This window comes from Dufourea novaeangliae, unplaced genomic scaffold (assembly GCF_001272555.1).
Source record: "Dufourea novaeangliae isolate 0120121106 unplaced genomic scaffold, ASM127255v1 scaffold120, whole genome shotgun sequence".
Lineage (NCBI taxonomy): Eukaryota > Metazoa > Arthropoda > Insecta > Hymenoptera > Halictidae > Dufourea > Dufourea novaeangliae.
The window spans coordinates 339806-365340 of record NW_015373994.1 but is presented as its reverse complement, the minus strand read 5'-3'; the positions used below and the strand labels follow the sequence as shown (position 1 = coordinate 365340).

The window sequence follows — 25535 nt, the reverse complement described above, 5'->3', positions numbered from 1 at the left end:
ATAAATTGAGAAACCGATACAGCGACTCCTTTAATGTATTAGCGATACAATCCTCGAGAATGTTTGCATGAATGCATGCTTCACGACGCTTGCAACCCACCGATACCGTGTACGCGTATTCGCGATATCCGTTTGTATCGCGAAATCGGTGCATCGACCGTCCGCCGATGATCAGCTTCTTGTCGATCACAACACGCATTCTTCATCGCTCGATCACAACGTCGTCTCGACATCTCATGCATATGCCGTTTGAAACGTTCGAAATTCATTTTATAGACCATTCACTCTTCATGCTCTATTTTCTTGTTCTGTCGATCGTGATCATGACTCTCCTATTCATTTCCCTGGCATGCAATTTCGAACTGGGATCAAATCTAAAACATTCAACCATATCACCTTCGAATGAAAAATCATTTACATTTCATGAATTCATGCAAGTTCGAATCGTCACTGGTAAATGCAACTCAGACACACAACCTCTGCGTTCCATCGAGGATACGTTCGCCAACTTAGACGGTTGATTACGTTCTTTCAGTGAAAGTGAATCCCATCGAAATGACGGAAAATCTTTTCTTCGCTATTTTCGGCCAAAAGGACACGGACGACTTCACGGTATCGTTAAAACGAAAACTGCAACCGAGCTGGACAATATATTTGTTTAAGGTCAGGACAACGTTCGCAGAACGCCACTCGGGGTAACATGTTTTACAGCTCAACGAATCCTCGGTCAATGATCACCTGATAATGTTCCGGCAGGTATCTTTTTCTCTCTACATGTTGGTTAGCGTTATAGTGCTGATCAATCTGTTGATCGCGATGATGTCCGACACTTACCAAAATATCCAGTCCCAGAGCGATATCGAGTGGAAGTACGGGCTGAGTAAGCTCATTCGCAAAATGCAAAAGTAAGTAGACGTTATCCGTTCAATGGAATGTCGGTAATCCTGTCGACTAACTAGGGAAAAAATTATAAAATAAAAATACGATATACAAATTAGAAAATTAAATTTATCTAACGAACAATTTGGAACCATGTTTTTTACTCCGAGTAACCAAAGTTTCCGGTAAATTAAATCTTCGATTTTCATTCTATGAATTATCGTGTCTTCTCTGAACTTTCATCGTGAAAAGGTAACGTCGCTAGAATAGAAACATTGTTATCATTCGTACAACATAATTCTGTTCAGTGAGCGACAAAAATTAGTAGCTATCTTTTTTTAAGAACAAAAACAGCGCCATCGCCATTGAACCTCTTCTCCTCCTGGATCGCGTACGCTGTAAAACCCTGCAAAGCGCGGCAGGGCCACGAGCGCAAAACGGGTGTGATGCGTCTATTCGCGAGCCGCCCATACCTTCAGGTATGTGAAATATTAAATTATCCTTATTCTAAAATATCGACGTTTGTTATTTCCTTCTCGCACAGGACAACGGAATATCGCATCAGCAACGAGACGCCATTAATTTTCCATTACTTCGACCAAGCCCGTTGGAAAGTCAATTATCTTTCAAAGACTCGTCGAAAATAGAAAACGTCGTCGAATGGGATCTCGTGAGGCAAAAGTACAGAGTACAGTTCGGAGATGAAACTGAAAAGCCTCCTTCAGATGATTCCTCTACAATTAATACAAACTTTTAAATGTTTTTATACACTTGTTCTAACATTTATGAACACTTTAGATTCGCAATATACTTCATCACATGACTCTTTATACCTTCTATTTGATATCTCTTTTACCTTGTTGCAAATATTAGAAACTACAACTGTAAAAAATTATTCTTATCTACCAACCAAAGTTTCTTCCGCTACGTTTAAATCCTTGATATAATATAAATTGTGACAGTCATCCTGAAGTTCCTATGAATTCTACTCTTGCACAATGAAGAAAAAGGCAAGAAAATTTCTGCAAAATACACTCTTTTTCCTTGAAAAATATAAATGTTTAAACAATACATACTTTAATGTTTCATAATACACGTAATACCGAAATTTCATATAAACTAATGGTCAACACTTCATATAACTAATGGTAACAAATATAATTATTTTTATAATATATTAATAATTATAATTATAATTATATTAATTATAATAACGTATCTTAACAAATATAATTAATAATTATAATTAATAATTATATTTGTTAAGATATGTTATTTCTCGCCCATATCTCTTGTGCTTAGTGATCGAAAGGCCAAATGCAGCAGCTTGCTCGCGTATGCACTTGTCTTCTTCCGGTGTTAACGATTCCGGAAGTGGTTGCCTTAATAATTGGCTGTCTTTTGAGAAAGTCTCGCACATCTTGCGCACAACTTTCGCAAACGAAGATTCTTTCTTCTCTTTCTGCTCAGTTTTTAAACAATTTGCCCAAAGTTGTTTTTCTATTTCCAAGTACTTTCGTTGCTTCTCATTTACCTAAAAATAATGAGTCAAATAAAATGCTCTGCATATACGCTCGTTTCGTTAAAGTCTGACAGTTACCAATCTAATTTCTTTAATGGTTTCTTCATTGTTAGGCTCTATTGCAACAGCCATTTGTAATTGTTCCATTGCTTTGGTATACTCTCCCATTTTTAATAAAGCTCGTCCATGACTATAATATAGAACATAATATAGAACGTGCTTTTATCTACATAAATATTCCTCATGCCAGAAAATGGAATTAATAAAACATACTTAAAATGAGTTTTAGCGGATGGCATGGGTACTCTATTGCATGCATTACAAGCACGACGTGGCATGTTCTCCATATTATAACAAACTGCAAGGTTGCTATAACCTCTTGAAACCAACTTGTTAAATTCCTCTTCGTCTTCATCATTTTGTAATTGTGCCTCCTCTAACCATTGAATTGCTTTTGCATACCTAATATTATGTTACAATTACTATAATATTAAGTTTGAACGTTGAGGAAACTTACTCTCTTATTGCTTGCTTGATTTTTTTCCTCCTAAAATAATCTTTAGCAGTATTGAACTTAGCTGATACCCCTCTAACAACATTTGCAAATATTTTTCTCTCATCTATAGGAAGATTTTCAAGAGTCTTTACAGACCCATTATCTAGATAATCAATCAAGTGGACAATGAATAAAATTTGTTCATTTGGAGGAATACGAGGAGCACAACCGAATCTTCCATAAGCCAAATCAGAATGTACAATAAATATTGCTATTTCATGTTTTTGCATAGTTGATATGGCAATCTCTAAACCTGGTAGTAGCGAGCCTTGACCAAGAAGAAAAGTTTCTGCTCCTCCACGAGTAAAACTGGAATCAAATGGTTCATCATTGTATTCAAAATGTCCCATGTATTTTATAGTAACTTGGGCATTGGAAGGTATAATCTCTCCAACACCTTTCTGTTTCAACAACTTCATAATCTACACATAACATAAAAAGCAATATATTAATGTACAAGAACAAACAACCTATTAATGCATATAAATTTCTTACATAAAAGAATATTTACTTTGCCATTTCCAAGTATATCTGTCATTTTAGTCTTTAACTTGTCAAAGCTTATACCAAAGAGGGAAACAGAATTATCTTTGGTAGTATCATCATCATCATTATCATTATCGTCGTCACCATCTTGGAAATCGTCCATATTCAATAAATTTAAAGCTTCTTCATTAGTTAGAGGAATCGCCGGCGAATAAGAAAATTCTTCTTCGTCCATACCCTGGTATTCACCGATTTCAAAAACCAGACCATCTTGCGTTGTTAAATCACTAAATCGAATATTTAAATACAGTTCTTGATTCCGAAGCTATACATTATTACAATTTATTTAATCCTATGTATGTACCTCAGAGTAAATCCTTGCGTTGCGTTCACACACCTTGCCATTGTTATAGTATACAGCTTACAGATGTTCGGAAGAATATTCGAATATGAATCTTTATTGCTCTAAACGCTAACCTGTGTTAAGAAATTATTAATTGCTCTGAAAGTCAATCTTAACCGAAAACTAAATCTTAAAAAAATACTTACACACGCGTCCTTAGAATCCAACTCTCATGTGCTCACATGTGGTCTCATATACTACCATGTATATACTGTACTTTTGAAAAGCAAAACATACTCCACTCTCCTACATTCCACTTTGTCACACTCACGTGTGCTTTATACATATATCATATCTACACTGTATTACACATGCTACTGTAGCGCGATCTATTTACAAGCATTGACAAGCATTCTTTGTTTTCAACGTGACAGACGTTTAGTAAATATTAACTAATTATTAAATAATAAATATAAGTTTAAAAAATATATTGCGACAATAACAACACAATTACAGTATTCCCATAAAATGAGTAACAAAACTTTTCTTGATATCGATGATACGATATTAACAAAAAACTTAACATTACCTGTAAGTAAACATTGATTATATAAATATTATATTGTAATTTATATTTATGAAATATACATATGTAATTTCTGTAGGAAACTATAGCACAAGAAGACAATTTACTGAAACAACTGGATTCAAAACCCTTCTTTATCATTCAACCTACACCTGGTAAGTTCAAATAAATACTATAAAGAAAAAACAATTAAGAGAAGTAAATACATAATTTCTGTTTTGTGTAATGCTTTAGGAATATGTGTAAAAGCAAAGACTGATGGAGGGGAAAAAATTTTTTTAAATATATGTATGTCAGACAAAATACCAGCACCTGAAGATTTATCTGATACAAAACTTGATGAGTTATTGTCAGACGAAGATCCAGAATTTGTTTTACCTATGAGTATTGGCAGTGAAAGACTTGAATCTGATAAAGGTACCCAAAATTTCTAAACGAATCATAATAAAAGTTATATCATATCTATATATAATCATAATAAACATTATATCATCTGATATGATCAACCTTATAGGTGGATCTCCATGCATAACATATGATATTGCAATTAATACAACATACTGTGAAAAATGTCAGAAGAAGAAGACATTTATGTTCTTTACAATAGCAATTATAATGGATGGTGTAGCAAATAAGTTTAATAAAAATTTAAATAGATTAGACTTTGTAATTCTTAAAAATCGTAAGGTATACTTCACCTTTTATTATGCACAAACTATATGAAATTACCAAGTTTATGTTATATTTATTACAGGTCATGGGAAAACTGCAACCACACAGAATTGAAGACCGTGGACCCAGAACACATTTACAAGCTAGAAAGCCACTTATTGAAGAGATCAAGTCCTCTACAAATGAAATTTGTACGAAAGAAAATATAATTGATGAGACAGAAAGTATCTCTTCAGAATCTATTAATTCAAAATTAAATTATGTATTGCTGAAACAACCTTTAAAAGGAGCTGCAACAAATTTGATTGGTCTATTTGATATGCCTAAAGGGGTAAGCTTCGTTCAATTTTACTTACAATAAACATTAGAGAAAGTGATGGTTTATACAAGTTTTTGCAGATTATTGGTAAAGATGTGGAAGTACTACTAGATGAAGATCGCATTGTAATTACTGCTGATAAAACTGGACTTACATATGATCTTTCACATCCTTATACCATAAATGTAGCCAGTGTAAAATGTTTTTTGGATAAAGATCTCAGAGTGAGTATTTGTTTATGAAAAAAAATCTATTATAAATGAACTTTATATTGCAATAGTATACATTTTATTAATGACTTTTACAGGTACTGCGATTGGATATGCCTGTCTAAAGTTTTGTAGACAATTTCTTAATAAATTATTATATTTCGAAACAGGTAAAACCAGTACCTTCTATTTTCTGTAATTTATTTTTCAGTAAAAATAATTCTTCAATGTGCGTGAACAGCGTAATTGCTATTAAGTTTGTAAAGTTCAATGAAAACCTTTATAGAAACAAGACAATGAAGTGAACATCATTAACACTTACGCAAAACACACCTTATACATTTTGGTATAAAAAATATTACAGAATATCCAACAAATACATTGCATAAATAAATTGTAGGATTAAATACAATTGTTTCATTTACATAAAAAGAATATCACAAGCACTGGTAGTGGAATGTAGCAACATTTGTGACAATGATAATTGCATTTTATGGCATACACAAATTCCAGAAATGTAGTATACCATTTTAATCATTCAGGTTCATAGTCATTTTATATCTCTGTGTAAAATGTCGGCCGTTCGATTCCAATCATGGTGAAAATATTTGGCAAGAGATATACTGTATTTAAACCTATCATAAAACAAGTTACATACTTTTGGACTAGCTCAATAAGAACCTTATTTTTATTTTTTGAGCAATTTTGACTTCTCATAAGATCTTTGGAATTGATTTTTAATATGGCACACATTGTTCTATAACTAAGAGATTTGCAGACAACTCTTGTTGCAAGAATGCTGCAAAATCCAAGTATTGTTCTAAGTATCAAGTAACCAAGCATTGCATTTGTAGGCCATAAAATATGATATGGTGGTGGTTTTGAGGGAGTTATCATGACTCCAGTCTTATAATTAAGCCATGCCCCAAAATGAACTCCCATTGTGACAGATATCACCATACTGGTGTCTCCTCTATAATAAAAGAATAATTGTTTGCAATTACACTGATATATCCACAGAATACAAATTTTATATTTATTACCTGGTTGGTGTCCATTTTCTGCTGGTTGGATAATAAACTATGACAATTATGCTAAAAGTAATCAAAGCCGCTAAAGCCCAAATATTAGAAATGATATAATAGTCTGTCACATCGACTAAGGGTATTAGTAAAATCATTAATGCAATGGCTAATATTAAGCCTGCGAGAATGTCTAACACTGTGTGCATGCCCAAATACAGCCTGCTCATACACACTAGTGTACACCTTTTTAAAGACACAAAGATAGTTATACATTTATCCCTTATTAACTTTATAAACCTGCTGTTAAGGCATAATGTATCACTTACCAAAGAAAAGCAATTGTCCAACCAATAGACACAGGATAAATATATCTATTCATTGTAAATAATAGTACACTGAATGGAATTGATACACCAATCATGGCATGGGTAGATGGCATACCATATTCTTCTGACCATTTTGTTTGCAATCGAACTGCTGGAGGACATGCAGGTCTTGGCCAACATATAACATCTTTTAATATTTGACCTAAATAAATACTTCTATAAGATTAAAATAATAGTCCTAGTTAGAATCGAAAATACAACAAATTCTATTTGACAAACACTTACCTGTGGTCATAATAAGTGTCCACACTAAAACAACTCTTCTACCCACAGCCCCATCAATATTCCAAAACCAAAATGGAATAAATGTAGAATAAAATAATTCATCTCCTAATTGTGTACCAAACAGAAACAGATAATACCAAAAGTAATTTGATATGGTATAATTCGCATAATTGGCAGTGGGAAATGATTGTTTCTGTTCATCATATGAAGCACAGGTATTCGTTGCATTAATGCATTTTTTTGCAATTGGAACGGCACCATTTTCCCTCGATTCTTCAGAATTTCGCGTACAATTATTTACGTCGTGTTCAACCTTTGGAGATGTAATTTCGCGCGTCTCTTTGGTCGAGTTTTCTTCATGATATTCCTTTAAATTTGTTCTATAATGTATTCTTACGCCGAAAGCCTTTTGAATCTCTGCGACCAAAGACGCGTCTTTCAAATATTCCACAATTTCTGGCCACATATCTTCAATATGTACAGTGCACGACTTTTATCGTTAGAATGACATTTTCTCCGACAATTTGTAAAAACATTATCGAATTACTAGAAGCGGCTATGTTAAATTCATAAAGTCGACCACGATCTGTCTTTATAAGAAAAACGATACACTTGTGTGGATGTATAATTTAATGCAAATCTACCACGTGAATGGTAACTGACCTTATAGAATATTCATGATTCACTAGAAAACTTTATTACGAACGTGTAAAAAGTTGGAATAATGATTGAAGCTTCCACGGTTGTTTAGCCTGTGCGTTCAGGCAACTGTAGAATTGACGGTTTTGTCATACATCATAGTAAAATACAATAAGCTTCACCAGTTTCACAGAACTTCATTGAGGATCACGTAGGGTCACATCACAGATGCTCCGCATGCTTTAGACTTGTGTGCCTTGTGTGTACGACGCCAGCAGACTAGCGATTACGCTTTACAACGAAATCAACGATTAGATAAGTCGCTTATTTACAGATGGCGATGTTGTACTATTCTTAACTACTGACGATCAAGAAGAACAGAAGCAACAAAAATGTAAATAAAAAAAACGTACACGTAAAGGAGGACGAATGTTTATTTTATTTTAAAGATTATCCCTGTTCCTTTTGTACAGTGATAATATTTGTTACTATATTTGCGCTATAGTATACTAATTTAAGCGAAATAGTCATAAAATAGACCCACTCACCCACATCCTAGAATATATATAAAAAAAAAGAAGAAAAAAGACAATTTACAACACGCAATACGTGTTAATTCGATAATAAACGTATCGGATAATTGCTGTTAATTTTTTTTTTGATGCGTAATACGATTTCATTCAATGAATGAAACACACTCGCACACATTATCACAGAAACATTTGATCCACTATTAATTTAAAGTGCTCCTAAGATTGAAACATGTGTCCGATAAGAGCTAAGTTTTTTACAGATAAGGAGACATCGGAATTATCAGAATTTGGATGAACATGTAAGTCCGGAGTAGTAACAGGACTTACGCTATCTATACTCGGAGAGCTCATTCTTTGCATATCATTGACGTACGTTTTGTTGTCTTGCATGTTCAGCGGGACGATGATTTCATTCAAATGAGCTTGGGGTAAAATTGTGATAATCGGAGTCACACTCGGCGATGTCGTCTCTGTTTGGCAGTAATTTTGCGCATTTTGATACTGAGCTCTGCACTTCTTTTCGTGAACGAACAGACTGCCATTATGGCTATATGCCGTACCACAAATCTTGCAAGCATACGGTTTTTCACCGGTATGTGTGAATCTGTGCTCCTTTAAGTACTTTAGCCTTCGAAATGATTTTCCGCACGTTTTACAATGATAATTGGCTTCCCCTGTATGTGTTGTAATGTGCGCTTTAAGGGTACACGATTTAGCGAAAGCGGCACTACAAAAGTGACATACAAATGGTCTGTCACCGGTATGGGTCCTTTCGTGATTAATACAATTTGAATTTGATGTGAATCCTCGTCCGCAGTACTTGCAAACGTGAGGTTTGTAGCCGGTGTGTGTTCTCATATGGAACATGAGACCTGTATTCTGTCTAAACGTTTTGCTGCAGATATGACACAAATACCGTTTGAAATTTGCATCCTCCTGCTCTTTCGAGCGTTCGTGAATTCTCACGTGCCTCTGTAGTTTCACTTCTTTTTCGAAGGATTTGTTACATTCTTCACATCGATATGGCTTCGATATTTCACTCGTTTTCTGCTGATCTTTATCCTTCTCCTCGCAGGTACAGTCCTCACCGCAGTTTATGCATCCCGCGTCCTTTGAATTGTGCGCATTCAGCTGATGCTTCAACAAGGATCTTTTGGTATCATATGACTTTCCACATATTTTACAAGGGAAGCCCTTTTCTTCGTTATCTGAATCAAGTTCTTCCCGTATCCAACTGTTTATTAATTTAATAGCCGACTTATCATCGGACGGTTTTTGAATTTCCATAGATATTTTGTCCTTATTATGACCGTACCGTTTTTTATGGCTCTCTAATCTGTCTTGACGGAAAAATTTCATATTACAGACGTTACAAAGGAATTTTTTTTCGGTGTGAATCAGTAGATGGTCTTGAAGTAATTTATCATTAGAATAAGATTTATTGCAATATTTACAACGATGAAGCGCCGTATCATCGTGAGGGTCAATTGTTTCTTCGAAAGTGGAATCTAAATTTAATAGACAAGAATCTCTGTATTCCGAGTCTAATATGTATCTTCTAACGTTGTCTGATGTCCTATTTTCATTATTTACACACCCATCTCTTATTTCTGTGTTATTATCATTTATTTCAGTGATATTTTCTTCACCAATATTTTCTAATTTCCTTTTATCCCTAATTTCTTTCAAAATGGAAAGGACCTCTTTTGGATTGGCTCTTTTATGAACATTTAAATGTCTTACCATAGTATCAGTTTTCTTGAAACTCTTATTACATATCCTACATAATACTGGTTTAACTCTTTCTTCCACTTTGTGCAATTTGTTATGTTTTATCAAATCATTAAGTTGCGAAAATTGTTTATTACAATTGTCACATGTGAATTTCCTTTCATCATGTGTCACTATATGTCTATCCAAAGATTTTTTACTGGAGTAACACCTGCAACATTTAGGGCAGGTATAAGAATTTTGAGAAACTGTATCCCTAACATTTTCTGTATGCTCATTTTCCATAATATCACGCTTAACATTTGTATTTTTTTTTATGTATTGTCTTTGTCTCTCCTTATGATTTCTTAAGTTCTCCATAGAGGTCACTCTTTTGAACATAGTTGTTCTTCTTGTTCGATAAGCTTCTCTTCCTGCTGTACTCTTCTCACATCCTGCTGGTAGTCGTTTGATACAATTATTACTTAGATAATTATTGAATTCATTGGATTCAATACAATTAGAGTCGCTAATTGTCTTAGGTTCTTTGACACAATTCACAATTGTAGATGAATTATGATCTAGTGTAAAAGGTACATTTGTCTCCATTTTTATGAAACCAGAATTAAAAGTATAATCTGTCTGGCAACATTGATCCTAATGAAGAAAAATGAGATTTTTACAATTTTGTAGCTTCAGTTATTATGTACCCATGTGTAAATACTTACTTTGGTCATCATAGAATGTTTGATATTGCACATTGTTTTCAGTTTCCCATAAAGTTCCCTCAATCTCATATCTGATTGCTGACATTGCTTTCTTAATTCATAAGCTTCATTGACTTTAATTACACATTCCATACAGATAGTAGTGGGCAACCCATCGTTCTCCATTATCTAATATGACAATCTTTCATTAGTAAAGTAACAGAAAGGGGTCAATAAGGAATAAACGCTTGAATGTTAAACTGACCTTCACACCGCTGCACAGACGAAATTTATCAAATAAGACAGTATCAGTATCCGTACTATCCAAATCATGTCGAGGAGCACCAACAATATATTGGTTATTGTGTTTTCGTGCAAGACAAATGCGACATAGGTTGCCAGTACTATCGGGAAAACCTGTTTCTATACTTTCGACCTCCATTAGATCCTAATAAAAATAATCGTTCGACCACAAATGCATTTACATTCGATTCATTTGAACTTTCCACGATTGTCAACGTGATGTCATCATTTGGATACGCTGCCACGGCGTTCACCATTACACGAACGTTATTACTTTCGTTCGTGGAAGGCCATTAGCGTCTCTGGTAGAGTTTCTATGAAAACTCAATGATTCATCGTCGAAATTCGACGATTTCCATAGGCATATTGATTTTATCGTACTACGATCTTTCATTATTGTTATAAATATGTGGAGTTAGTCAGGCAACAGTACCGTGTATTTTAATGAAATGTGAAAACTAACGAAAGCGGAAAATGAGTAGAGACCGCGGATCTGTTTATGACAGTTGTTCGTGACACAAGCAGACACGGCGCAACAGGAATCATTGAAACCAACTGAAACAACTATTTGAGTTGATTCATATGATAAATATCGCTCAGAAATTGGTAAATAAGAACGTCGTGAACGTTGTAAAATTTGAACGATCGCGTAAATGGAGGATACACCGCGAAAGAAGACTCGGGGAAATGGCACTAACGAGCCGGACACCGCGGACAGTGAAAAAGTTTGCGACAAACCCCCAAACGGACCCTTAACCTACGACATTTTAAGAATTGTATTTAAAGAGTTGAATGGAATGGAATTATGCAGGGCCTCATTGGTTTGCAGGTGCGAACTCGAATAGCCATTTATACATCGTGTTTTTCTGTACCTTAATGCGAAGGAAAAGTTCATTTTTTGTAAACCCTTGGGAAAGGCATATTTCTACAAAATGAAGGGGTCCCCGTGCTGCTCTAATAATGTGCCTTCCGTACATATTATGAGATTTCATGGCCTATTTTCTTAAGCGATTCGTAAAATGCGCTAGCACGTAGCGCTTTATATTACAGATCCTGGTTAGAAGCAGCAAATGACGAAAGGCGAACCAGGGGTCCAACCTATTTCATACAGAATTGCAAAGAACTTTTAGCCAATGAAAAATTGAGTATGGAACGTATTAAAATGCAAAGTATTAAAAAATTACAGATAAAACCTGCTTTAGGATTATTTTTTACAGCACCGTCAATACCATTCAGTGAACCAGGTATTTGCTTTTATTATATTTCACTTATAACTGGTCTCTGATGCATCTATTGCTTTATTACTAATGATAATGTCTTGGTCCTATGAAGATTGTCACTGTAAGGTTCTTCCTCCAAATTGTGATACTGTAACATTAGGGACACATGGAGTTGTCTTTAATAATAGGGAGATTGAGGGAAATGTGGAAAATATTGTATGTGCATTTCTACCTGAAGTACCAGATGTAACAATTAAAACATTTGTAATTGGAGACAATTCAGCAACAAAGAATGATGTATCAATGTCTGTGGAGAACTACAGTGAAGAAATTAAAAAAGTTCTTAGGACATCAGAAAAGAGTCCTAATAGATCTAAATGTTTATTACTGTTCTGTGATCTGAGAGGTCGTAATTTAGCAGTAAAACTTTCAAATTCTTTGAGAAAAAGGTAATAATTTTGATATCACTATTATTCAGCTAATGTCTCACAGATACTAAAGTACTATTGTACCTTTTATATTTAGTTACACAACAGATGAACTTTCAGTATGGGGAGGAATAGCTAAAGATTTATTAGTTTGTAATGCAAAAGATAGTAAGAACGACAGATGCGGAGAATTTGCATTCTGCGTTGGTATAACTTTGACTGGAGCATTAGATACTTGGTCTATAATCGTTGGTAGAAGTTACATGACTAAAGATCGCGTGGAACAACGGATGAAATCGTTCAGAAATCGTGTTCGTTTAAAAAAGCACTCCATAGGATTTATGTTCGCGTGCTTTGCTCGCGGGGAATATATGTTCGATGAGTGCAATGTAGAGTCAACCATTTTCAAAAAATATTTTCCGGAAATACCGTTAGTAGGCTGTTTCGGTGATGGAGAATTTGGAAAGAATTCTTTACCAAACGGTGGGTACTTTCTTATGTTCACCATACTTATATTCACTGTAAAATAAAATCATGTTATGTGAGCCATATATTTTTGCAGAATCTAACAAAAAGGCAAAGTGGTATAATGTGACATCTACCATTTTTTTAATAATTACTTATGGTTAAGTTTCACATGTGATGTGATTTGCTGTCTACTATTACATTTGTACAGGGGACATTAGAATAAAATTATGAAATCGGAACGTACACAGTGTACGTTAGATCGTTAGAAAAAATAAGTCAGCAATCTCGACGTGTATCAGTAAAAAGTGTGTTGTATGACAATGTGTGATAATATATTCTATGTTCATATAAATTCGCTTTTTTATGCTGCCCCTCTTGATCTGTCAAACCGTTTAGTTAAAATGAAAATAAGATTATCAGTGCAGAAAACGACAGTTCCCTTTAAATAAAGTGTACATGTTACTATTTACTTTCGCGCGATACGAAAATATCCGGTGTACCTGACAGTTAATTGGGCAAAAACCTGCACCTCTTTGAATACGATTATAATGTTTAAGGCACCGCTGGATAACCACTTGACAGTATTTCCGCACGCACGATATGGTGTTAAAGATAAACCAAAAGAAACTGGGCCATGCGAGGGCCCGCTAACGGTCATTATGATATTGTCGGGGTTTATAAGAAGCTTCCACCCTGTGGTTTTCACCAACCAATTAGGGCGAGCAATAGAATTCCGTGGTTGTGTACCGAAAAGTTTCAGTTGAACGTCAACACTCTTCAGTGTCATTTCTAAACTTCATACCGTTTATACAGAAGGCTACAGTTCTCAGAAATAACAGTATGATAGTAGTAAGTAAGTCTGTACACTTTGTGGTATTGTTCGTCATTTTTTGCAATTTCGCGATTTGCCATGCGTGGGACAGTGGTTTGCAACGAAAGTACGATGGATATGGAAAAGACTGGATTTTCATGCCCGATGGAAACGGAAAACCACAAGTAGCGGTACTGCAACACGCGGAAAGTGAAAAACGGGTCATTTTTGACGAGGCGCAAGTTTCCTATCTTCTTTACACCAGGTACTACTTCGCAGCATATTTAATCAGATATACTAGATGATTCTGATTCAAATATAATGCAATATTTTTAAGGAATGGTCCGAAAACGGGCACTCAATTATATACGAACGACACTGCAGGACTTGCCGGTTCCAGCTTTAATCCATCTCGAATAACGAAGATCATAACTCACGGATGGAAATCAAGTGCAATGAGCGCCGGTCTTGTCGACCTGAAGGAAGGTATCGCTTTTATAAGTATTTTTAAAATTACCACCTCGAGAAAAAGTCCATTTCTAGATCTCTTGTAATCCGTAGCATATTTAAATTACGACGACTACAATGTCATTATGATCGATTGGCAACCGTTGGCTGCGAGCACGTTTTATCTTGGGCCAATGCGTAACACCGAAAAAGTTGGAAAGACTGCTGCTGAATTCATTGATTTCTTAGTTGCAGAAACGGGTCTGAAAACTGAAAACGTTCATTTTCTTGGTACATATTATAGTAGATATAATTAATGATAGGTATCATTACTTTGTACTTCCGCTAGTTTAACTATTCAATTCAAGGACATTCTCTTGGAGCACACGTCGCCGGAAACACTGGAAGTTCAGTGACGTCTGGTCATTTAGGAAGAATAACTGGTTTAGATCCAGCTTTGCCAGGATTCCACTTACTCACAACCGACAAAACTCGACTGGATTCTACGGACGCGTTATTTGTTGATGTTATTCATTCCTGTGGCGGAGTATTAGGGTATTTGCAACCTATAGGTAGCGTAGATTTTTACCCGAACGGTGGAACGGCAATTCAGCCGGGCTGTTGTTGCGTTGCAGAAGTTGTAGGTAATGTATCCTAGCAAGTTATGTGCTTTTCGAATTATGTGTATGCAAATTTACTGGTTCTCTTGTGTGTAGAGGCATGCAGTCACGGGCGATCGTATGTCTACTTCACGGAAAGCATTAATCCTAAAATGACGTTCGTGGGAAAGAAGTGCAATACGTGGGATCAATTTATGGGTAACAATTGTAGTCATTCCGATTCTGCAGTGATGGGAGAATACGTTGACAAAACGACTACTGGAACATATTTTCTAAAAACCAGATCAGAAGCACCCTATGCTTACCAGGAAGAGATAACCGATAACACGGTTTAAGTAAAGCAACGTTCCAAAGTTATTCCATTCATATTGCTAACCAAAATTTGTATATATATTATATATAAAAATTACTTTCACTATCTGGAAGTTGACTAATGTAAAATATTTCATTTTAATAAATAATAATTACAGTATTATACATTTCAAATACAACTATCCATATCCTGTCCGTTTCCAAATATTTCTGTTTCTTAAGACGTTGATATTCTTACCTTAGCTAGAAAATACATATGTACTGGTTCGATGTAACTAACAATTGCCGAAAACTTCGGGAATGATTCAGACATTTAAATTGGTTTATACAGTAAAGTTGTAACGTATTTTTTGCGATAACGGTGCGTAGCAGACAAAACCATTACGCTATCTTTGATACTTAGAGCATATAGATGATTCAACATAACATGATTTGGTTCTGGCAGAAGTGTTGGCTCGCACTGAAATCATGGTATTAAGTAATTTCTAAACTAATAACATTTTTTGCATATACTCATTGTAGTTACTTACAGACATAGGAGTGTCCTTATTTAGTATAACTTGTAGCAAGTGAGGTGGTAATATGGGTGGACCAGCCACTTTTTCCCAAGGCTTATGGGGAGGAACTTCTTGCCCATATACTGTTTGAGCACTACTAATAACACCTTCACTATCTTTTGCAAGTGCTTGAAACACTTCGAAATCGGATTTTCTTACAGATACAAGATTGTTCTTGGAACCCATTCCATTGTCAATAATTTTCTGTAAAAAAAAGGAAGACAAAAATTATTCCATACTTTCAAAACATTAAAGATAATAAAAAGAGTCTTACTATGTCTGGGTCATGTCTCCATTCACCATCAACATAGAACTTATACTGATGTTCCCCTTCTGGTAAATCAATAATAGTTACAAAATCTCCATGACTCTTTACCATGGGCAAAGTTTTCCATCCAGTAAAAGTTCCACTAATATAAACCTGTTTGCCACCACCTTCCCATTTGAAGACAGTAGGCAGCACCTTGCTATCTGCTACTTTCGTTCCTTCAGATACAGTATTCGAACGTGGACGTTGAGTAGTAAAATCATCTCCATCTTGGTGACCTGCCTGTTCATGAAAAGAGTAGTAATTTTTTTAAGTATGAATATTAAACCACTAACTACTTATCTAATATAATGGTATATCGAACATACTTTAGTATAATAAGGTTCTTCTTCCTCATGAGACGATTGGAATACTAATTTTTGACTTGGCTTTTTATCAAAAACGAAAGCTTGGCCTTCTTTTCCTGGCGATGGCGGAGGATGTTCTTTGGTATGACGATGTTCTCTACCCGAGGAGCTGCCGTGGTGATGACCAACCGGTTGATTACTTCCTGCGTTACCCATCGTCAGCTTATGACTTCTAATGCAACGAAATACAAATGTCACCAGCACACTATTACGCAGAAATTATGGAAACAATATGCAATAAAGTGTGTTCAATCCCCACCTAATCCTTGTTTTGTTTACGGGAACAACAATTCGAAATAATCACTCACCTAATCTGAAGCAATGACCAAGGTTAAAGTCAAGATTGCATTCCTTAAGTTCCACTTACGTCACTCACAAGTCACAAATCAAACACGTATAAAGATTAAAACGTAAGAAAACAGTACGATAAAACCAACGATAGTCTGAAAGATTCGACTAAAAATGGCCGATTCGTTCATTTAAGATCTACTTATCGGCAAAGTCATCGATTGCACCGGAATGTGTAAATTGTGCCCTCTTTACAAATTCATTTTCAACGGTTGATCAAATGTCGATAATGTCGGTGCTGCCTGCACTTACAGTTGCAATATGTTGCCGACAAGCACCTGCACTTCCGGCACAGACAAGATATAAGAATAGACCTAACATCACCGGAAAATAGTTGGCGCCGAACGTAAACGTATCTTAACGATTTGTATCTCAAAAAATTGCTCCCAATTTGTTCCTTCCGAATCTGAAATTGTTCCCACAGCACCGTTAATAATTAACAAGGTATTCGCAAAAGAAAAAGCAAAAATTTGTTGGTAACAAAATAGGTAGTAAATGGCCTTTTCACACAAATATTATGGCACCAAAAAATTGCTCCTGATCTGTTTTATAATAATCAATAGTCAGATATCTCAATAACAACGTATTAACGAGGAGCAAACGAAATATTTTTTTTGCATAGAGGTTAAGTAATACGTCATGTGATAGGCGCTCGTTTATTGTAGCCTTCAGGGTTATAGAGGGCCAGAATTCCAGGAATATTGCTGTATTCATACATATATCTCGTCTGTGCTTCCGGTTGCAGGAATACCGACTGAGGAAGTAGGAAACAATGTTGCCAACATGGTAGAAGTATCGATAGTGCAAGAACTAAAAGCGCGCCAATAGGTCATCAGCTCGCGTTCAGTGCACATCGGAACAACTCCTTTACGTATGATTGATGCAAACATGTTCGTTCTTTCTGGTACCTGTATCTCCCGAAATCCTCCGGATTCAGGCTGACAAGGTAATTTAATTCATAGAATACAGGATAGTAATAAATACGAATGGAAGATATGCATAGTATATGTTTTCCAATTTACGTAGTCACTTAGCCTTAAAATGACGACAGTAGAATCACGTGACGCGCACTTAGCATTCTGTTATATTATCGTATTCATAGATCACGGTACTGAAGTGCACGAATCAATATGTATTTCCCACCGCGAATATTGTCCATCTCTTTCGGAACGTCGACGGTATCCGTGGTTTTCAAGGTGACACGGACCTTGTATCGTAAAAGCAGCCGGGGTGCGCGAAAGGTGATCAATAACCGTCAATATGCAGGACGACGTTTTAATAAGAGTGCAAGCCCGAGATCCTGGGGCCCAGTTTATGACTTCGCGACACAGGACGTCACTTCGCCGCTCTTACTGCCTGCTCTTTATTATCAGTCGTCTTTGTCTCTCTATCTTTCTCTCTCCTCCTCTTTCTCTCTCTTCCCCTTCACTCCTCTCCATCTGCTGTCCCTCTTCTTCGCGCCCATTTGTTCCTTTACGTTCCATACTGCCTCCATCTTTGTCCCTCCGTCTCCCCGGCTGTTTTTACGTGAATTTATTATTTACGAAGTCGAAGGAGCTTGCGCCTTTTCGGTCGTATTCTAACTTGTCCGTCCGACTTTCAGCTTTGCAACCAAATTCCCGTGGTCGACTTGTTTCGCAAAAGTCATCGTTGCAGCACGTTCGAAATTTTCATTTCGGAAACAATCAATGGGATTGGCCAGCGGCGTGTGTTGTTTTGTTCGTGTAAGTTGGCAGCATGCAGAGTCGTACTTGAGAAGTCGCGAAGCGAAACGAATAGGAAACGTTCAAGTGAGTTCCGGTTAAGCAAGGGAGATCAGCAAGCTAGTGCACGATGGATGATACGTCACTCGGATTGACAATCCTAAAAAGGTTCGATTTAATATATTTTTATCGAATATACTTACAGAATTAATTCACCTGTGTTAAATTGATGTTACTGGATGGAACATTAACCATTTAGAGGCATTGTATCCCGATATAGGTTTCCTTATCTCTGATAGCCGGATTGAAATGCATTTAAAAATTAAGGGAACCACCGGATTTATCGACTTGCGCTAAATGTATTTCTCGTTCCGCGATGTTGATTAGATTGTCGTAAAAGGTTCGGATTATCTGAAGTGGCGACATATGTTCGACATTTCCGGAAGTCGGCGGCCTCTCGAGTGGCTTACACGCGCCGCTAGGTATATGGATGTTAATTTTTATCGAGGAACTTCGATAGGCAGCCCGAACTGTCGGTCTCGAGTAACTCCCGTAACGAGAGAAGTTAAAGAGTACAACGCGTTCAGTTGTGAACGTATGTATGTATATGCATGCATTCGCCGTGGAAAACCGGGGGCGACGGCGGCGCCGTTAGGATGCGCGCTTCTGTCGACTCCAGGAAGTAAACCGAAACTCTCGGCTTTCTGTTCGGGTAAACAGCGTCTTAATCCTATCGAGATTGCTCGTTACAAGACGCGAGATGGTGGCCAACTTCCCCGACCCGCCACGGGAACGTCTACTTTCAGCGTCTGCCTCTGTATTACAGAGAAACAGCCTCGCCTGCTCGACCTCTCGACAATCGAAGCCTTTTATCCCTCGAAGTATCAAGTAATAGAAACTTCGGCGTTTAGACTGTAACAACGAAGGGACCAGATGTCGAGCGTGCCGGAACGAAAGCGAGCGCGCAACGAAGGAAAATAAAGGGGAAGTCGAAGGAAAAGCGTGGAGAGGCGGCGTGCATGCGTTTAATCGATAATCACCGGCAAGTGGTTTCGTCCGAAAAGGGTGGCAGAGGTTACATCTGCGAGGTATCATCAGCGTCGGCAACGAAACGGCGATCCATCATCTCTCGGCAGTCCAAATCCGAAATTGCTCGACCGTTTCCTCGGGCTACGCGCACGGCCATAATAGGGATTACGGCCGGTGTAAATAAATTTCGAATCGCGAGTAAGCCTGTCTCTTTAAGCTTTGTAGGCGCTCGGGAAGTCGACGGTCCTCGGTGGAAGGCGTGCCCCGTGTTGGCTGACCAGCATCCGATGAATCGGGAGTCGGTAACGTACAACGGATTCCGATTGTCGTGAGAAAAATTCGAATCTTCGAAAACCGAAATCATTCGTTCGAAGTCAACTGTTTTATTGCAATGAGATCAAGTTGACTTATCATGGTCTGATACTCGTTCACGTTTGCCCAAGGATTGTTATCCGAGAATGGCTACCGCCTACAACGGAAAGGTTCGTTTTTTAAGTTCACCGAAGGTGGGCACGTTGATAACGAGCAACGAGAAGTGACAGTGAGGTGGTTCGTTTCGCCGGCATGGTAACAGAGCCCCGGTGACTTGGTTGTCTTCTTGCGCACGGTTGCTGAAATGGTATTGTTACGCTGCTCATTGAGCACGAGGCACGTTGTCAGATTGTCAACGGCGGATAGAGCTACAACCTTCGCCGGGTAATAATAGATATGGTGTCAGCAGGATGTTTCGACATTCGATCAGGAACTTTTCTTATACGTATACCTGGGCCCCGGAGTCGTCTGAGCGTTGGAGTCGCGCGCGCGGACGACGCATGGGACGGGATGGATCGTAGCAAGGAGGAGGCTGATTTCAGGGATGGCAGAGTCTAGGACCCACGGCCGATGCACGAAGCCCGGGGAGAACAAAAAACGACGCGGAGGAAGATGGAAAGGATTACGGTGCGTCAGGAGCGATGACTGAACGGCTGGTAATCGCCGAGCCGCTCTAATATTTCGAATAGTTCGCATTTACAATAGGCTTTATTGGCGGGAAAACTGAGGGGGGTATTTTGAGCAGCCAGGACATCCATCACCGGGGTGTCAACGTGATTGTCTTGCGTCGCGTTCACCGTGGAAAAGTATTGACGCGGCGATAGAGGAGAGTTGAGCCGCGACGAGCGGCGCATCGCGCGTGCGGATAAAGCGACGCTTTCGGTTTTAACAAGAGACAAAACGCCTGATATCACGACCGATCGGGCGAAGAATCAACACGATATGTCTGTCAGCGGGACTGATAGACGAGAGGGTATCTTTCATCCTTGACGTGTGGACAGCATTATTTCGACCGGGGGTCGCATGAGTTTGCCATTGTGTCGTATTTAAATGATCTTTCTAATGTGTTTAGGTTGAATATCGTAGCAGACCAGAATCGTACTGGCATCGAAGAAGGCACATCTTGTTTGGATACCTACTGGCCTTCGGTTATCGATATGGATTAGGGAAATCTGAAGATTGGACCGAATCGATGTAACGACGAACAGAAGAAGCTGTTACCATCCATTAGGAACTATATTTTCACGCGAATCGATGTTTCAACAAAGATACTCAACGGTAGAAAGAAACAAGAGCACGTCGCGTCGTAACGAATAAAAATGCCCGCGGTTGTCATCATGCGAGAGCGCGTGTGGATTAAAGTCGACGAGAAATAAAAGCTGGTCGTTCGTTGGGAAAACAGTACGGGTGGCCAGAGAGAGAGAGAGAGCGAGAGTAGGTAACTACATACGCTCACGGGGAGGCGTCGATGCATAATCGGAGCGCACCCTCCCGTGGCTATCCGTTTTATTTATCCGATAACACGCCATTATGGGCGAATCGCGGACGCGGCTGTGTCGGTAACGATTGGCTATTTATAATAACACGTGGCATATGGGTAATTAGTTGCGCGGCGTAAGCCGCACTGAAAAACCGAACGGTGGCGTACGTGTCCAGAAAAATTACCGTCGTTTTTCATCGGGCCGTGGCTCGAAAACCATTATTCCGCCTCTTGATTTTTCTCCGTTACGGCGCCTCGCCACAGCCGCGGCCGTCGCAGCTACACAGCGTCCCCGCCGGCATTGAAAACCGCACGCAATTAGCGTTTCGCAAAATCCGCGGTCTCTTTCGTGACTATGCCTCTCTTGGATCTGCTTTCACGCCTGTTTCGCCGGCCGTGTAGGTACACACGTATCTCGCACGAACAAGTAATTACAGTTAATTCGATCGATGCTCTCTTTCCTTTGATATCAAGGGGACTCGACCAGTACGGGGATTCAAGGAGAACGGAAAGATGATCGAAGCGACGGGAAACGCGATGCAGGACGATGGAGGGCGATGCAGGGCGATGCAGGACGGTGGCGGACGTGGTGGCATGATAGCAGTCAGTCGTCGACGGACGTCACCCTATTAACTCGTCTCACTTTCCCGTCTCTTTCCTCTTTATACAAGATAACATGATACGATAACGGGGACACAAAAAACATACACACACACGAAGAGAAGTCTGATGCAGCGTCTGGTAAAAGGTACGCCGTACAGAGACATCAAGAAGAGCGACGCTTCCGGTGCAGTGGAGTCCTTCTGACGGCGTGTCCGGTTGGCTGGCGCGGAATGCCTTCGTATCCCTGTACGTGGCTCCTGTACAAAAATTCGTACTTTTTCTCCCTCTCTCATCGACAGCTCGGTACCCTCCTTTTTGTCGTACGGTCTGTTACAGTCCTGGGTTACCGTCCACGCGCAAACAATGACGAGGGTTACGTAACACGGCTATGCACAACAGACAGGCGTTCTATGCTTGCGCTTCGCGCAATTCGCCCGTTGCGGGGTGGCCAATGAGCAGTAACAGGAACGATGCCGGGCGAGCTACATACGCCCGTGAACGCTCTAAGAATGTGAGTATCGTACGCTAACTTACTTGAAAATGCTGGATGATTAGCTGAAGCTGCGTTCTCGAATTAATTAAATCAGCGAAATTGATAAAAGAAGATGGACTAAGCTGTAGATACAGTGGATTTTTCAGGTATTGGTTATGTTATTGCAGTGTTAAGGTACTGCACACAAGCGTAACGACTGTCTTGCGCGTATAAACGAACAATAGACGGTCGAAAATCAGTGAATCGCGTTACAGGCGGCCAAACAACGCCGTGAACGAAATTGTTCTGGGCACCAGTGGAAAGACACGGACACTGTTAGCCCGGAACACGGCTCGAAGTCGTAAGCTCGTGGGTTCGAGATATTTTCTCGTGACCGCAAAACAAGAGGCGGCAGCGGTTGCTTGGACGAGCGAATGCATCGGAGCTGGTTCGACCGACGGGATTGTCCTTCATTACGCACGAAGGAAAGTGCAGTCATCGGCGTGCATACCCGTAGGTATGCACACAGAGGCATTAGCTCCCCCAAAGCCAACCGGTATTAATTCCACTAATTGGACGTGGTTTGGTTCGTGGCAAACATCGGTCCCCTACCGATCCTCGACCTTCCTCGAACGAGGGACTTGGATCTACGGCATCGATCGCTTTATCGCCGCAAACAATGACTTTATCGTCGATGGAAACGAACGTCCTCGGGACATGTATGCTGTATTCTTACGGCGATTCTAGGAGTTTCTTATTTTTTTTAAAAAAAAGCTAGATCACATATTGAACAGGAGTATAGAAGAAGGAAGTTGCGATTGACGGATGAAAGTGATCATTTTAGGTGTAACTGACAAATGAAACGTGTCGATCGAGAGATGCAGACGTTGGCGAGGATTTTGTTCGCGAAAGCGGAACAGCAAGACGATCGGCCCCCGCTCGGACGAGCGGCGATGGTCAATGAACGTTAGGCCCAGGGGGTCTCGTTTCGTTTGGGGTTGCACGAGGTCAAGGGATCAGCTGCGGTTGGAGAGATATACGTGTGCGAAGCCCGTTACACGTATATACGTGTACCTACTCGTAACGAACGCGGAGGGTCTTTCCTCGTGAATCTGGGTCACCGGGCCGATGAGGACTGATCAGGGGTTGACCGCTAGAAAAAGGCCAAACGATATACCCTCCGTCGTTCTCCTTTTTCTTTCTCGCGTATCTCGACAAGCTCCGATCCGCCGACCGTGACGATTTAATCGAACAGCGAGGGTGTTCTCTCTGTCCTGAAATTCCTCCCTTTTGGCGTTAAGCTATACAGAAGCTTAAACATCCATCAATTGCATCCGTGTATTTCCAGTAATCGTTGAATAATTTTCCAGGATTTCCTTACTATACAAGAGTACCACGAAGAATCCTGTGGTACAGCGGCAAGACGTCGTACTATGGCGGACGGGGCGATGCACGGGTAACGTTTTTGCGGGTCGAAGATCCGCGGGTAGCGACGAAATTAACGGGGAACGACGAGAGGCTCGCTTGAAGAGAACCAAGCAGGGAAAGTTCGGACGCAAGAAGCATCGGCGGATACGGACGCTTTAGGTATGGCACAAAGATATTAAGCACTCATACTCGGGAGCTTACCAAGAGCCGCCAGGAGAGTGTAGGGTGTAGTATATATGTATGTATCGTGTATGCCGCGGTAGGAGGAGGCGGAGAAGAGGCGGAGGAACGGTGGTAGCGGACGCGGAGTCGCGGCGGCCAGAGGGGGCGCGCGCGCCCGAAGAAGGACGGCGGGCAGAGGTGAAAGAGGGTGGTCGAGGAGCCGGAGCGAGATCGCGAGGAAGCGGAGGTTACCTACAGAAGAAATAAGCGCGCTCGTGTAATGCTGATGGCGAATATGGTAGAGGAGATCCAGCGAGGGAACGGCTGCGAAGAAGAAGGCGGCAGGGGGGACATGTTCCCCGTGAGAGGGGCGGGGGTGTGGGAGGGTAGAAGGGGTGGGTGCATGCGAACAGGAAGGGGGACCCCCCGCGCCGCGCGAGAGACCGACCGATCGATTCGAACGCCGGCGACATTCTTCGTCGTACGGACGGAGGAACAGGGAGAAACGGAGAGAGACAGCCGGGGGTGGGTTGGCGCGAGGGAGGGGGAGGGATACGGAGGACTTGGAGAATAGGACGGACACGAAAGAGGAAACGAGGTGGAGACTGTTGCCGCTGGCCGCGCGCAAGAGAGCGCGAATTTGAGAGAGCGTGCAAGCCATAAGCCAAGGTGGGAGGAGAAGCTGGTGGAAGAAGTGGGAGGCAGCTACGAAGAGGCAGGGGAAAAGAGAAGGAGAGAGAGGTCGAACTGTCGCGAGGAGGAGAGAGTGAGAGAGATGCAACGTGTGCGTGAGAAAACGAGAGAGAGAGAGAAAGGGACGATTGCCGAAGAAGAAGAGCAAAGAAGGGAATGGTAACAGGGGGAAACGAAGAGAAGAGAATGGAATAGAAGAGAAGACGGCGTGAGAGGAAGGGAGAGGGTCGAGTGCAGCGAGTAAGGACGATAAGTAGAAGAGACTTGGGAACGAAATGGAAAAAGAAACGGGGGAGGGGTGTAGAGTAGAAGAAAGCAAAAAGGGGGAGGAAAAGAAAGGAGAAACAACGCGAAGTAGCAGGGAAGGGAGGAAACGTGACAAGGAGCGAGGAACGGGTGGAGGGGTAGGGGGTGGGAGAGAGGGAGGAAGGGTGGTTAGATTTAGGAGTGGCGAGAAGCGCGGAGGGGAGCATTGGAAGGTGGCGGAGGGTGGTGGAGGGAGAGGTCGCGAGGAAAAAGAAGAAATCCCCACTCGTAGCGCGTAGATCGGCGGTAGGTTCGAATCGTACTGTCTTGTTGAGACTCGCGTCTGCGTCTGGATGTCTCCGTGTGTTAGTCGCCCCCGGAATCGTCCCGGTCGGTCGGTCGTCGTCGGTGGCAGAGGTTG

General features: G+C 39.9%; 8 protein-coding genes across 9 annotated transcripts; 4 read left to right on the top strand and 4 right to left on the bottom strand.

Moving 5' to 3' along the window:
- Positions 1-71: 71 nt before the first annotated feature.
- Positions 72-1636, top strand: LOC107187916 (short transient receptor potential channel 5-like). The gene is made up of 5 exons (XM_015576116.1): positions 72-159; positions 542-663; positions 757-905; positions 1223-1358; positions 1424-1636. Exons 1-5 carry the CDS (start codon positions 72-74, stop codon positions 1634-1636), a joined length of 708 nt encoding a protein of 235 aa, XP_015431602.1.
- A 489-nt stretch (positions 1637-2125) lies between these two features.
- On the bottom strand, positions 2126-4103 carry LOC107187934 (inactive peptidyl-prolyl cis-trans isomerase shutdown). The gene is made up of 7 exons (XM_015576141.1): positions 3993-4103; positions 3808-3920; positions 3469-3730; positions 2919-3379; positions 2675-2863; positions 2480-2591; positions 2126-2413 (listed from the first exon to the last, which is right to left on the bottom strand). The coding sequence occupies exons 2-7, from the start codon at positions 3846-3848 to the stop codon at positions 2126-2128; spliced, it is 1353 nt and encodes a 450-aa protein (XP_015431627.1). The 5' UTR covers positions 3849-3920; positions 3993-4103.
- Positions 4104-4314: 211 nt separating this feature from the next.
- LOC107187915 (PIH1 domain-containing protein 1-like) lies at positions 4315-5697 on the top strand. The gene is made up of 7 exons (XM_015576115.1): positions 4315-4377; positions 4452-4527; positions 4607-4789; positions 4887-5059; positions 5127-5375; positions 5444-5587; positions 5671-5697. Exons 1-7 carry the CDS (start codon positions 4315-4317, stop codon positions 5695-5697), a joined length of 915 nt encoding a protein of 304 aa, XP_015431601.1.
- Positions 5698-5988: 291 nt separating this feature from the next.
- On the bottom strand, positions 5989-8026 carry LOC107187941 (sphingosine-1-phosphate phosphatase 2-like). Of its 2 annotated transcripts, none has more exons than XM_015576149.1 (5): positions 7872-8026; positions 7209-7798; positions 6924-7125; positions 6616-6840; positions 5989-6545 (listed from the first exon to the last, which is right to left on the bottom strand). In XM_015576149.1, the coding sequence occupies exons 2-5, from the start codon at positions 7672-7674 to the stop codon at positions 6128-6130; spliced, it is 1311 nt and encodes a 436-aa protein (XP_015431635.1). In that variant the 5' UTR covers positions 7675-7798; positions 7872-8026; the 3' UTR covers positions 5989-6127. The 2 variants fall into 2 exon arrangements, with proteins under 2 accessions (XP_015431635.1, XP_015431636.1); XM_015576150.1 differs by having other exon boundaries at positions 7209-7794.
- Positions 8027-8534: 508 nt separating this feature from the next.
- On the bottom strand, positions 8535-11239 carry LOC107187940 (zinc finger protein 569-like). Its single transcript, XM_015576148.1, has 3 exons — positions 11063-11239; positions 10819-10986; positions 8535-10747 (listed from the first exon to the last, which is right to left on the bottom strand). The coding sequence occupies exons 1-3, from the start codon at positions 11237-11239 to the stop codon at positions 8597-8599; spliced, it is 2496 nt and encodes an 831-aa protein (XP_015431634.1). The 3' UTR covers positions 8535-8596.
- A 336-nt stretch (positions 11240-11575) lies between these two features.
- Positions 11576-13704, top strand: LOC107187943 (F-box only protein 22-like). The gene is made up of 5 exons (XM_015576151.1): positions 11576-11929; positions 12151-12344; positions 12433-12769; positions 12846-13231; positions 13311-13704. The coding sequence occupies exons 1-5, from the start codon at positions 11754-11756 to the stop codon at positions 13376-13378; spliced, it is 1161 nt and encodes a 386-aa protein (XP_015431637.1). The 5' UTR covers positions 11576-11753; the 3' UTR covers positions 13379-13704.
- Positions 13705-13889: 185 nt separating this feature from the next.
- On the top strand, positions 13890-15429 carry LOC107187944 (pancreatic triacylglycerol lipase-like). The gene is made up of 5 exons (XM_015576152.1): positions 13890-14292; positions 14365-14513; positions 14589-14765; positions 14843-15118; positions 15191-15429. Exons 1-5 carry the CDS (start codon positions 14057-14059, stop codon positions 15427-15429), a joined length of 1077 nt encoding a protein of 358 aa, XP_015431638.1. The 5' UTR covers positions 13890-14056.
- A 121-nt stretch (positions 15430-15550) lies between these two features.
- On the bottom strand, positions 15551-16989 carry LOC107187932 (5'-AMP-activated protein kinase subunit beta-2). Its single transcript, XM_015576139.1, has 5 exons — positions 16947-16989; positions 16600-16810; positions 16238-16513; positions 15937-16167; positions 15551-15866 (listed from the first exon to the last, which is right to left on the bottom strand). Exons 2-5 carry the CDS (start codon positions 16792-16794, stop codon positions 15720-15722), a joined length of 849 nt encoding a protein of 282 aa, XP_015431625.1. The 5' UTR covers positions 16795-16810; positions 16947-16989; the 3' UTR covers positions 15551-15719.
- Positions 16990-25535: the final 8546 nt, after the last annotated feature.